Genomic DNA, 10,596 nt, shown 5'->3' with positions numbered 1-10,596 from the left:
TCTGTTAGCTTTCCTGCTGCTCTGAGAATAGATGACTTCATTCCACACGACCTCCACTCCTTCTTCAGTGTCCATTGCTAAGTAAGCATCATCAATCCCTGGAACATCTCGTGTCACCTAATCATGAACAATGGACCAGTACTTCAGTGCTACTAGAGAACCTTATACTGAACATCAGTAATGTATAATGTATCAGTACTTCAATGATACAGGGTATTTTTCACAATTTTGGCATTTTCTTAAAATGGCGATAACTTTAAAAATTGAAGTCAGAATCAGCTCAAACTTGCTACACAGCATAAGGACATCAATATGTATCAGAAAATGTAATAAAAACTGGGGGTGATTTCGGAGCCATTTTTTGAAAAAAAACATGGGCTATAGCCTTGGGTATTTTTCAGAATTTCGACATTTTATTAAAATGGCTGTAACTTGAAAAACTGAAGTCGGAATCAGCTCAAACTTTTTACACAGCATAAGGACATCAATATGTATCAGAAAATGTAATAAAAATTGGGAATGATTTCAGAGCGATTTTTTGGAAAAAAACCATGGGCTATAGCCTTGGGTATTTTTCAGAATTTTGGCATTTTCTTAAAATGGCCGTAACTAAAAAAATTGAAGTCAGAATCAGCTCAAACTTTCTACACAGCATAAGGACATCAATATGTATCAAAAAATGTAATAAAAATTGGGGGTGATTTCGGAGCCATTTTTTGGAAAAAACCATGGGCTATAGTACAGGGTATATTTCAGAATTTTGGCATTTCTTAAAATGGCCGTAACTAAAAAAATTGAAGTCGGAATCAGCTCAAACTTGCTACACAGCATAAGTACATTAATATATATCAGAAAATGTATTAAAAATTTGAAGTGATTTCGGAGCCATTATTCGGAAAAAACCATGGGCTATTATAGCCTTGGGTATTTTTCAGAATTTTGGCATTTCTTAAAATGGCTGTAACTTGAAAATTTGAAGTCGGAATGACCTCAAACTTTCTACACAGAATAAGGACATCAATATGTATCAGAAAATGTAATAAAAATTTGAAGTGATTTTGGAGCCAATTTTCGGAAAAAACCATGGGCTATAGCCTTGGGTACTTTTCAGAATTTTGGCTTTTTCTTAAAATGGCCGTAACTTACAAAATTGAAGTCGGAATCACCTCAAACTTTCTACACAGCATAAGGACATCAATATGTATCAGAAAATGTAATAAAAATTGGGGGCAGTGAGTTTGGAGCCATAGTACAATAATTTATTCTTATGATAAATCTTAAATCCCTAATGAAAACTAATTTATGAATGTACATGTACATGTACCTGGTGGTTAATCTTCTGCCACCTTCCATTATGACCAATCTCTAGTATCTTCTCGTCATCTTCCTCTTCTTCTTCTTCGTCTTCTACCACTTCATCAGCTCCCGGGCCTTTGGTCTTCTCCTCGTGGGATACACCGGTCACCGGTTCACTGGTAGCAACCGGTAACTCGGGTACACCGGTTGATGCTGCCGTGGTAGAGGAGGAAGAGAGTCCACCGGGTGGTGCTTGAGTCTGTTGTGAAGATGGAGGACTTCGAGGCATCTTTCCTCAGTGAAGAGAATTAGAAGGGAGGGGTAGTGGGAGGGGTCTCACTAGCAGAAAGAAGGTGTGGCTCGTTATAAACTACAGCATCTTGTACTTGTGGCTCGACTTGTGGTGCAACTTGTGGTGACTTTGTCATCTTGAGCTCTTTAGTGGCTGCAGAAGTCAGATTTTGTAACTATTTTAAACTCCATTTTAAAGCAGCTAGATCTAGTAAGCCTTTTCTACACAATTACTTTTATATTTACTTGTCACGTGCAGGCTTGCCTGGCTCTACCCCATTAAAGATGGAAGTCTATGAAGTCAACAAGCACAAAGAAAATGATTACGACGTTCCAATGCAAGATCTAAGCAAGGAAGATGACAACCAGGGCTATTTCAATAGCAATTACAATTACAAATATCAGCATGCAGGCTCTTTCGTCGAAAGTAAATCTGGAAGAGTCCTTTTGGTAATTATTATCGTCATCATTCTACTTTCATTTGGTATCCTCATGGGCTTAGCCATAGCAACATTGTATGAAATTGGTAAAGTTCAGTCCTGCGATAGCATGAATGGGGCAGTTTTGGGAGCTGTGAGTAGTACAACCAGCAACAATAATAATAATGATAACGATAATCATAATGATAATAATCCGATTTGTAGTTGCAGTGAGCTTGTGTATGAAATGCGTTTCATGCAAGGTCAGCTTAACCAAGTGCTTAATAAGACAGTGGCCTGCGCTGTAGATGATAACAGTGAGATCTTAAATGCAACTGAAACGCTTCTGAAAGCAACCGGAGATTCTGCACAAAAGCTCATTAACATTGTCAATACTCTCTCTAATCTACAAGACACCAGTACCTCTACTGCTGGAGTGGCTAGTGACATATTACTAGTAGCAAAGCAGCTGTTAGTACTACACAATGACTCAACTGCTTTACCTACCTCTTGTAAGCAAGTTAAGCAAGAGCAACCAAATAGTCCATCAGGTACTTATATACTCTCTACTGCTAGTGGAGATGGAACATATGAAACTTACTGCAATATGGGGGAGCTGTGTGGTTCAGGAGGAGGATGGACAAGACTAGCATATCTGGATATGACTGATGCTACAGAAAATTGTCCTTCAGCTTTGAGGCTCTATCAATCGGGTGGGGTTAGGTGCTGTGGTAGACCTGTCTCTGGTATTGGTAGCTGTGCATCAGTTCAGTTCCCATCTAATGGTATCAGTTATTCTCAGATATGTGGTAGAGTAACAGGATATCAGTTTGCATCAACTGATGCTACAGTCACTGGTAATTTGAACTCTAACTACGTTGATGGTGTTAGTATCACTCGTGGGTCTCCTCGTAAACACGTCTGGACACTGATATCAGGCTGGAGCGATACTCATAATGTCAATCCATGCCGATGCAACCAGCAGCCTCAAGCTTTCATTGGAAATAATTATTTCTGTGAGTCTGGTAATCCAACTTCCAATACAGGCCAGACACTCTTTGTGAATGATCCACTCTGGGATGGTCAAGGTTGTGGTTCTCTTGAACTTACTTGCTGCTCTGCTCCAGGGCTACCATGGTTTCACAGAGACTATGGTAGCACTACCACTACTGACTATATTGAGTTGAGGGTCTGTGGAGATGAATCTACTGCTAACGAAGATGTTACTGTTGGTTTGTATGAGATTTATGTTCAGTGAAACTTTAAATTTGCTAATTTTTTTTTGCTGAATATCCAGGTATTATAACTAATACATAATTTGCTAACATTTTTGTATATTTTTATTTGTTGAAAACAAATGCTGTTTATTATTACAAAGTAAATATTAACAGCTTATGCATAGTTTGATACGCCAATTAGTTTATCTAGTGCAAAAGGAAAAACATAAGTCCCGCAATTGTTTCCTACTACTTCAAATATATCTATGATCATATGTACAAAAATTGATACCATACAACTGTAATGTGCTTGATGTCACTTGTGCCAACGAGATAGTTGTGGTTTCATTTGATCTATAGAGTGTTGCCTTTCTAGTATAGTGAACATTCCATTCAGACCAACCAGGTGTCCTAGTAACCACTGAATGGATAGGGCATGCATTATATAATACTGCTACTACTATACACTAGTGACAGAAGAGACAGCCAAGAGTGAGTAAGAGCTACAGAAGTTGTTCATCTCTCTATTCCTGCTTAGCTTTTGCTTCTCTTAATCCAAGGCTTACTAATTCTCTTCTCTTTGGCTATAGCTCTTAGTGTAGGATCATGTCTTTCTTGAGTGGTGTTGGAGATGCTGTTGATGGTTTGAAAGGATTGCAGGAGCTCCCTGAGCTAGTTGAGGGCCAAATCAGTAAGATCCCTGACAAAATTGGAGATGAGCTGCAAAAGATCCCAGATCGTGTTGGAACCGAGCTTGAGAAAACATCTGACAAGATTCAAGAACAGCTTGCCAAAGTGTCTGAGACAGTTGAAGGAGAGCTGCCTAAAATGAGCCAGCAAGTTGGCTCTCAAATGGAAGGAATTAACGAGCGCATTCAAGAGCAACTTAAGAATACTTCGCAAATGGTCCAAGAAGAGCTACAGAAGGTTCCAGCCATTGTCAGCGAAGAGCTCTCAGTTTTTCCACAGAAGATGGTCTCAGCCAGTGCTAGTGTTTTGAAGGAGAGTGCCAAGGAAGGTTGCTATGATTGTATGAGTGAATACCCAGGTATGTTCATACATTCATAAAAGTGCATGAATTGTATAGATCTAGTCAAAACAGTATTTTTAAAATATAATTGGGGCTGTGTATACTGTGAGCAATAGAATAATGATAGTAAATATGTGTGGATGGTACAATAGTAAATAATAAACACAAGGAGAAAGAGAGAATGTAATTTTAGTGTAAGCACACAATCATCTCTAACAGAACTGATGTTGGTATGTATTGTACAAAGTGTATAAACAATTATATAGGAATGGTACACATGTACTCTAATATACTCTCTCCCTCTCTCTTGGTGATAGTTTGTGGTTATGTTATCTCATTTTTGCAGCAATTTAATTATAAATTGATCATTTCACAGTACAATAATTTAGAGTAATTTTAATTGCATTTTATTGTATTACAAAAATGAATTTTTGGCTAATTCTGACTAATAACACCATAGATATACCAATACTGTAGGCTTACAACAATAACAATATTATATTTATTTATAATTATATTAACTTATCCATTTAAGGTTGCTGGTGTTGTTGGTTATGCTGCAAGTGTTGTCTCTGGACCTGCTGCTGTGGCTACTGCAAGTCTTGCTGTGGACCGCCTCCACGTAATCCTCCACCTGCTCCCCAGCAGCAAAGACGTAACGAGGAACCTGTGAGACAGCAGCCTCGCCAGGCCAGACAGCAGCAACCAAAGACTCAAGAGGAGCCTCAAGCTGCAGTACCAAAGTCTGAAGAGCCGGTAGCTCAAGCAACAGCTGTTGAGCCGAAAGCCAAGGAACCGGAACCAAAAGCTGAGGAACCGGAACCAAAAGCTGAAGAACTGGAACCAAAAGCTGAGGAACCGGAACCAAAAGCTGAAGAACCCAAATCTGAATAAATACCTGTACGACAGTACAAAACTATTGCATACTTTGTGTTCCTAAGCAGTGAATTCCTAAGTAGAATCAATAGAATATTGTTATCACCATCATTATTATTATTATTATTTATCACTATTTTAAATAATTCATTAGCTCATTCCTGGTCCAATTCATCAGTTGGTGTGATAACACAAGCTGTTAAACCTCACAAGAACAAGCCCTGATTAACACAGGCATCAATTTGTCCGTCTTGTGAATTGTTGCAATAACTATGAATATTAATAAAGTAGGCAATTAGATTAATTAGCTACTAAGCCACGCCTATCTCATTATTGCGTCACTTTTAAATGGCTACCTGTTTGTAAGTGAGAACTTTTCAATCTGCTTTATTTTGAGCCTCCATTTGAGCACCTTCAACTCCAAAGAGAACAAAAATGACCTCTCTAATGCTAGCGGGGATTGGTATAGCTGCCACAGCCCTCACTGCTCGTGTGGTGATGAGGAACTTTCGAGAAGTTCAAAAGAAAATGTCTAAAATACAGACAGACCAGTTGCTGAGTACATACTACAGAGGAGGGTTCGAGAAGAATATGAACAGGAGAGAGGCTGGTTTGATTCTAGGTACAGGGGAAGGAATGTGTTTGTTGTAATTATTATAATAATTTTCAATTTTGTACATATGATACTGTCAATTAATCAAAAGCGTGGGTGGTTTGACAATTGATACTAGAATAGAGCCGAATTCTATCCCATCGTCAATGTAATGTCATTACGCCAAGTCTACCTAGCATAATATTGTAAACCAGCCTTGATTCACTTAATTTATCAAACACATACATATCATATGCACCATCATACATTTTAGATTACACATGTACAGTTTAGATCACTGCTACTGACCTACTGTACAACTTTTAATCATGACCGTATTAATTATTATCTTCTAATTACAGGGGTCAGCCCTTCATCTCCTCCTGATCGTATTCGAGTGGCCCACCGACAAATAATGTTACTCAATCATCCTGATAGGGGAGGGTCACCTTATCTTGCTGCAAAGATCAACGAAGCTAAAGATTACTTGATAAAAGGAAACAAGTGATTATCTATACACTCCAACCTCCCACCCACTCTCTCTCTTTTTGTCTTTGTACCTGATTCTGTTTATTGTATTATAAATCAACATTACACTTATGTCAATGTTTGTCTTATTGTTATTGTTATTATTTATCAGTTCTACTTCTTTTTGTTGATTGATAAATTACAAAGTGAATTGTATATCATTTCAATCAGTATATACACTGTATCACAACAATTACTATTAACACCAGATTTTCTAATAGAGCATGTTAAAAAGCATGCATTCTTCATGAGCTGACAAGCACCACAATAGCATGTATATATTTTTTACTTAAGTACACAGCATTTTAAATAGCTTTAAAAATCCATTGAGTACATGCATGTGCATGTATGTAAATAAGGTATCGTTATGCTCTCATAAATATACATGTACATGCATAGTGTAATTTCTGAGGAAAATTTTGGGTAATTTCACGTGATTTTTTCTTGAAAATATGAGGAGAGAATACTTTGTACAATTATTGGTATTAATGATATTATTATATCAAAGGGGAACACTGTTGGGTGTAGACATAAATAGATACCTGTGTACTGCAAACCACAGTACATAATAATGCAATAATAGCAAGCATTCCTCACTGCATGCTTCAGTTACTAACATGATTGGGACTCCTTAATAGTAAGGAGTAGTGCCACTCCTATACTACTGATGTCATACCAATGGAATCCAATGCAATTAGCTGTGGCATGTGAAACAATAATTGTTATTAACACAATGTATTCTCATATATACAACAAGCACTATTAATGCAAAAAGTATAATAAAAGTATGGTTATTGATAAGTTACTATAATTACAGTCAGTAGTATTACAAGGTTTAAAGTTCCAAATTCAAGTGACTGAATCAATGTTTGTATCGTGCGTGACTGCTGAATTCTTTGATGCCGTCAGATTAGGTTTACGCATCATCTTATGACAAATCCAAACAATGACACTCTTAATCTCTGGCCTGAAGTATGATTGAACAATTGGACTTAAGATCAAAGCTAAGATGAAAAACACAAGGGACAAAATAATGAGTGCGTCAGGAGCATCAAGTATTGCTAAAAAGGAGGACAAGAAAGCACCAGGAATAAAGCATATCCCGTAGACCAGTAGCATTGATCCAAATATCCCAAACAACCTCTTCTTCTTTGAAGCATAGACACTCTCTCCTACTATCATCGACTGGTTATTCATAAACTTGCGAGTGAAACAAAATGTCCAAATTGATGTAATGACAATAATGGACAACAGGATTAGTATCACTAGAAATCAAATGATTGCCATAGCTTGACTGATGGTAAGAGCATTACAGACTCCTAGAGGAGCCACATACTGGTATGCTATACCAGATCCATCAATGAATCCTGAAGAGAAAAAGACAGAATTGACTATCCACACAATAATGACAAGGACCAGAGCTACCCTTGGACTCATGAACCGCTTGTGGAGATGAGGCTTTACAATAAAAAGGAACCGATCAATTGATATGAGACTCAATGTCATATACATGATGTAAGCAGAAGTGATTATCATAAAAGCAGTGAAATCACACGTTCCTTGCTTCTCATTATCAGTGCTACCGATGATCCACTCACCAGCAAAAAATGAAGTGATTGTGAATGGAAGATACAGCAGAGTTAATGCAAGGTGTGCCAGTATGAGAGAAGTGAAGAATACTGTTGATGAGTGCTTGAAGGACTTCTTTTGGTAAAAGGTAATCACCAATACAACACCATTAGCTATGAGAGCTAGTATCATCTCAATACTAAGAACTCCTGCTACTGCCTCAGGACTGAAATCTCCAGTAAAAGTATAATTCCTTTCCATCCTTACTTTCACAAGACTGAACTAACAAAACTTATTATTTTGATAATAAACTACTCATTTGAGAAAACTTCCTGTAGCTAACTATTATATCCTTCAGTCATTTACTGCAGGAATAGAGTATACACTTTGTTATATAGCCATTAACGTAAGGAATAAAATATTGATCATCAGTGTAGCATATTACATGTATAATGGATCTTTTCTTTAGCTTAAAACTTCCCTCTTTTTTTACATGCTATGTGAATGAATGCCTTCTTGATGTATCATGCAACTAAGTTCGGTCATGTGGAACTAAAGCAGAACAAACTGAAAACAATCAGATGACATAAGATGTAAACAAAACAAATGGCTCAATTTCATTGTTAGGATCAATTCAAACTTATAATGTATCAATTTGTGATACAAAATTGATTTTATGAAGCAATGGAACTGTCTTGAGCTACTTTCACCATGCATGCACCCTAATCTAAAAATTTCCCGTACCCTAGCTGGATTAACTTATTTTAAGCTCAAAATACACAACATTTGCTGCCGACCTGTTATCTAAACTTTCTACATACCACAAGCATTACATGGAGAATGTTGTGCTTAAAACACATTAAGTGTACTAATTGTCAATTGTTTACTCTCTTCTGCTTGCATTATAAAACAGCAAACTGTGGCTCCATCAACATTTTAAGATCATGACACAGCATTGATTCCATTAGTTCGCTTCACTCTCATTTTGCATCTAATTTATTCTTAACTTAACAAAATATTACCTGTTATGGACCAATGACCATTTTCCCAAGTGGCTTTGTAGTCTGTGCTTTATTAAAACTCATAAGCTTAATGCATACTTCGCTGCTGCAATTCTGCTCATTGAAATCAACAATTATAATTAATGCATGGTGCAGCAACTAAAGTAATAAAACTCTAGCAAAAATCATTTATTGTAGCAATGTAGCAGCATTATAGCAGCAAAAAGTCAGTAGGCAAGAAATAAGCATTGAGTTCCATGGGCTCCTGGTTCCATTCATAATAGGCTGATTACTTGACATAAATCTCATAATAGCCAATGGGGATGTCTTCTTCGTAAGTACCACCACTAGCACAGACCCTCAACTCAATATAGTCAGTAGTGGTATTGCTACCATAGTCTCTGTGAAACCATGGGATACCAGGAACATTACAACAAGAGGATTCAAGAGAACCACAACCTTGACCATCCCAGAGTGGATCAGATGAGTTTGTTTTCACTTGTTTCAGTTGTATATGCAGGACAATTGCAACAATCTTATTCATAGATACGTTAATAGGTACTGGTATTTCATGGTATTCGTGACAAGAATGATAGAATGTGGTGGGTAGTGTTAAAGAGATTAGACCTGTCCACTCATGAATGGAATAAGATATCATATTTTACATAAATATAGCTATTATTAAAGGAAATATGGAATATATATATAATGAATTACTCCCACTAATTAATGGAATGAAGACGACAACAATACAACAATACATGTTATGCAGCCAATGCATGAAGTACATAATTAACTGTCATTTATATAAGAAGGATCTGTTATCTGCATAGAAGACAATGTAATGTACAATGTAGTTCATGATTAGTATCATTTACCTGGTATAGTGGTAGTGATCAAATAATGAATTGAGTAGTGTGCTATTTGCCCTTGCAAACACACAGAACTAATGCAACAATTATGAATAGATGAATACAGATAGAGAGAACAGTGAGTGGCATTGGTGGTGCGGCTGACATGAGATAGTATCCCAATGAGCTTGTAGCAATGAAAGGACGTCCAACACCAAGATTTATGAGACCAAGAAACACATGAAACACAGTTATTAACAGTATAGGAATAAATTCACACATTATCCTTTGAGCTCTCAGCTCTACACTACACTGCAGCCTGCACTAGGAAATTAAATTTCAATGAAGCATAGTATTTTGTAGTGATGGGCGATTCCGAGTCCGGAGTATTCGATCCTTCGATTCCGAATGGAATCGTACTCGTATCGAAAGAGAAGCAGGAATCGTTTGAAACGATTCCGAATTAAACCACACCCAACCGCACCTTTTAATTATTAATAATAGTTAATAAATCAGTAGTTAATACCTTAATTATTGCTGTAATTGATACCACGTGGCTTTGCGCATGCGCAGAGGTAGTCTCGGAATCGGTATTCGATTCCATCGATTCCAGTCTCAGAAGTATTCAGAATCGGAATCGAATGCAAATTTCTGGATTCGCCCATCACTAGTATCATAGATATTAGAGTAAATGAAAGGGATTGGAAACTTCCGTTCGCGGCAGGAAATGCTAGTTACCCATACCATGATAATTTCTCTATTTATAGGAATTTTTTCAATTTTACAATAGGATTTATTAAGAAAATTATCAAACATTATGGAATACTACAACTTCATAATGGTTTTTCTCAAATTGTGTTTATGTCACATACAGTAAAGTATGTGCGTGCCCTCAAGTGTACATCAAGCTTTGCTTTCATATCACA

The 10,596-nt window shown here is 37.0% G+C and overlaps 5 protein-coding genes and 1 long non-coding RNA gene across 6 annotated transcripts in view; 3 read left to right on the top strand and 3 right to left on the bottom strand.

The window, feature by feature from the left end:
• The window catches only part of LOC100640126 (nuclear receptor-binding protein-like), a 4,697-nt gene extending 3,084 nt beyond the window's left edge, over positions 1-1,613 (bottom strand). Inside the window, exons 1-2 of the mRNA XM_019999467.1 lie at positions 1,325-1,613; positions 1-117 (exon numbers count right to left, since the gene is read on the bottom strand). Coding sequence (XP_019855026.1) covers positions 1-117; positions 1,325-1,585 — 378 coding nt within the window. The 5' untranslated portion in view covers positions 1,586-1,613. The remainder of the gene's footprint in view (positions 118-1,324) is intronic.
• Positions 1,614-1,669: 56 nt separating this feature from the next.
• On the top strand, positions 1,670-3,421 carry LOC109583935 (uncharacterized). The gene is made up of 2 exons (XM_019999469.1): positions 1,670-1,798; positions 1,847-3,421. Exon 2 carries the CDS (start codon positions 1,873-1,875, stop codon positions 3,262-3,264), a length of 1,392 nt encoding a protein of 463 aa, XP_019855028.1. The 5' UTR covers positions 1,670-1,798; positions 1,847-1,872; the 3' UTR covers positions 3,265-3,421.
• A 262-nt stretch (positions 3,422-3,683) lies between these two features.
• LOC100639872 (uncharacterized) lies at positions 3,684-5,287 on the top strand. The gene is made up of 2 exons (XM_003388323.3): positions 3,684-4,271; positions 4,789-5,287. Exons 1-2 carry the CDS (start codon positions 3,830-3,832, stop codon positions 5,145-5,147), a joined length of 801 nt encoding a protein of 266 aa, XP_003388371.1. The 5' UTR covers positions 3,684-3,829; the 3' UTR covers positions 5,148-5,287.
• A 160-nt stretch (positions 5,288-5,447) lies between these two features.
• LOC100639744 (dnaJ homolog subfamily C member 15-like) overlaps positions 5,448-10,596 on the top strand; it is a 5,362-nt gene continuing 213 nt past the window's right edge. The window contains exons 1-2 of the mRNA XM_003388322.3: positions 5,448-5,751; positions 6,084-6,225. Of these exons, the coding sequence (XP_003388370.1) occupies positions 5,565-5,751; positions 6,084-6,225 (329 nt within the window). The 5' untranslated portion in view covers positions 5,448-5,564. The remainder of the gene's footprint in view (positions 5,752-6,083; positions 6,226-10,596) is intronic.
• LOC105313618 (G-protein coupled receptor 161-like) lies at positions 6,999-8,147 on the bottom strand. The gene has a single exon (XM_011407192.2). It carries the CDS (start codon positions 8,077-8,079, stop codon positions 7,522-7,524), a length of 558 nt encoding a protein of 185 aa, XP_011405494.1. The 5' UTR covers positions 8,080-8,147; the 3' UTR covers positions 6,999-7,521.
• Positions 9,441-10,175, bottom strand: LOC109583936 (uncharacterized). Its single transcript, XR_002185784.1, has 2 exons — positions 9,698-10,175; positions 9,441-9,644 (listed from the first exon to the last, which is right to left on the bottom strand). It is a non-coding gene; the product is annotated as an uncharacterized LOC109583936 (long non-coding RNA).

Source organism: Amphimedon queenslandica, unplaced genomic scaffold (assembly GCF_000090795.2).
Source record: "Amphimedon queenslandica unplaced genomic scaffold, v1.1 AMPQUscaffold_13264, whole genome shotgun sequence".
NCBI lineage: Eukaryota > Metazoa > Porifera > Demospongiae > Haplosclerida > Niphatidae > Amphimedon > Amphimedon queenslandica.
This window is presented reverse-complemented; position numbering and strand designations above follow the sequence as displayed.

What these genes read in the sequence shown, in the direction of transcription:
- LOC100639872 (XM_003388323.3), top strand. Translation starts at nt 3,830, where the DNA reads ATGTCTTTCTTGAGTGGTGTTGGAGATGCTGTTGATGGTTTGAAAGGA. An exon ending in TTGTATGAGTGAATACCCAG is followed by an intron (nt 4,272 to 4,788) that starts GTATGTTCATAC and finishes TATCCATTTAAG; the next exon opens with GTTGCTGGTGTTGTTGGTTA.
- LOC105313618 (XM_011407192.2), bottom strand. Translation starts at nt 8,079, where the DNA reads ATGGAAAGGAATTATACTTTTACTGGAGATTTCAGTCCTGAGGCAGTA.
- LOC109583935 (XM_019999469.1), top strand. Translation starts at nt 1,873, where the DNA reads ATGGAAGTCTATGAAGTCAACAAGCACAAAGAAAATGATTACGACGTT.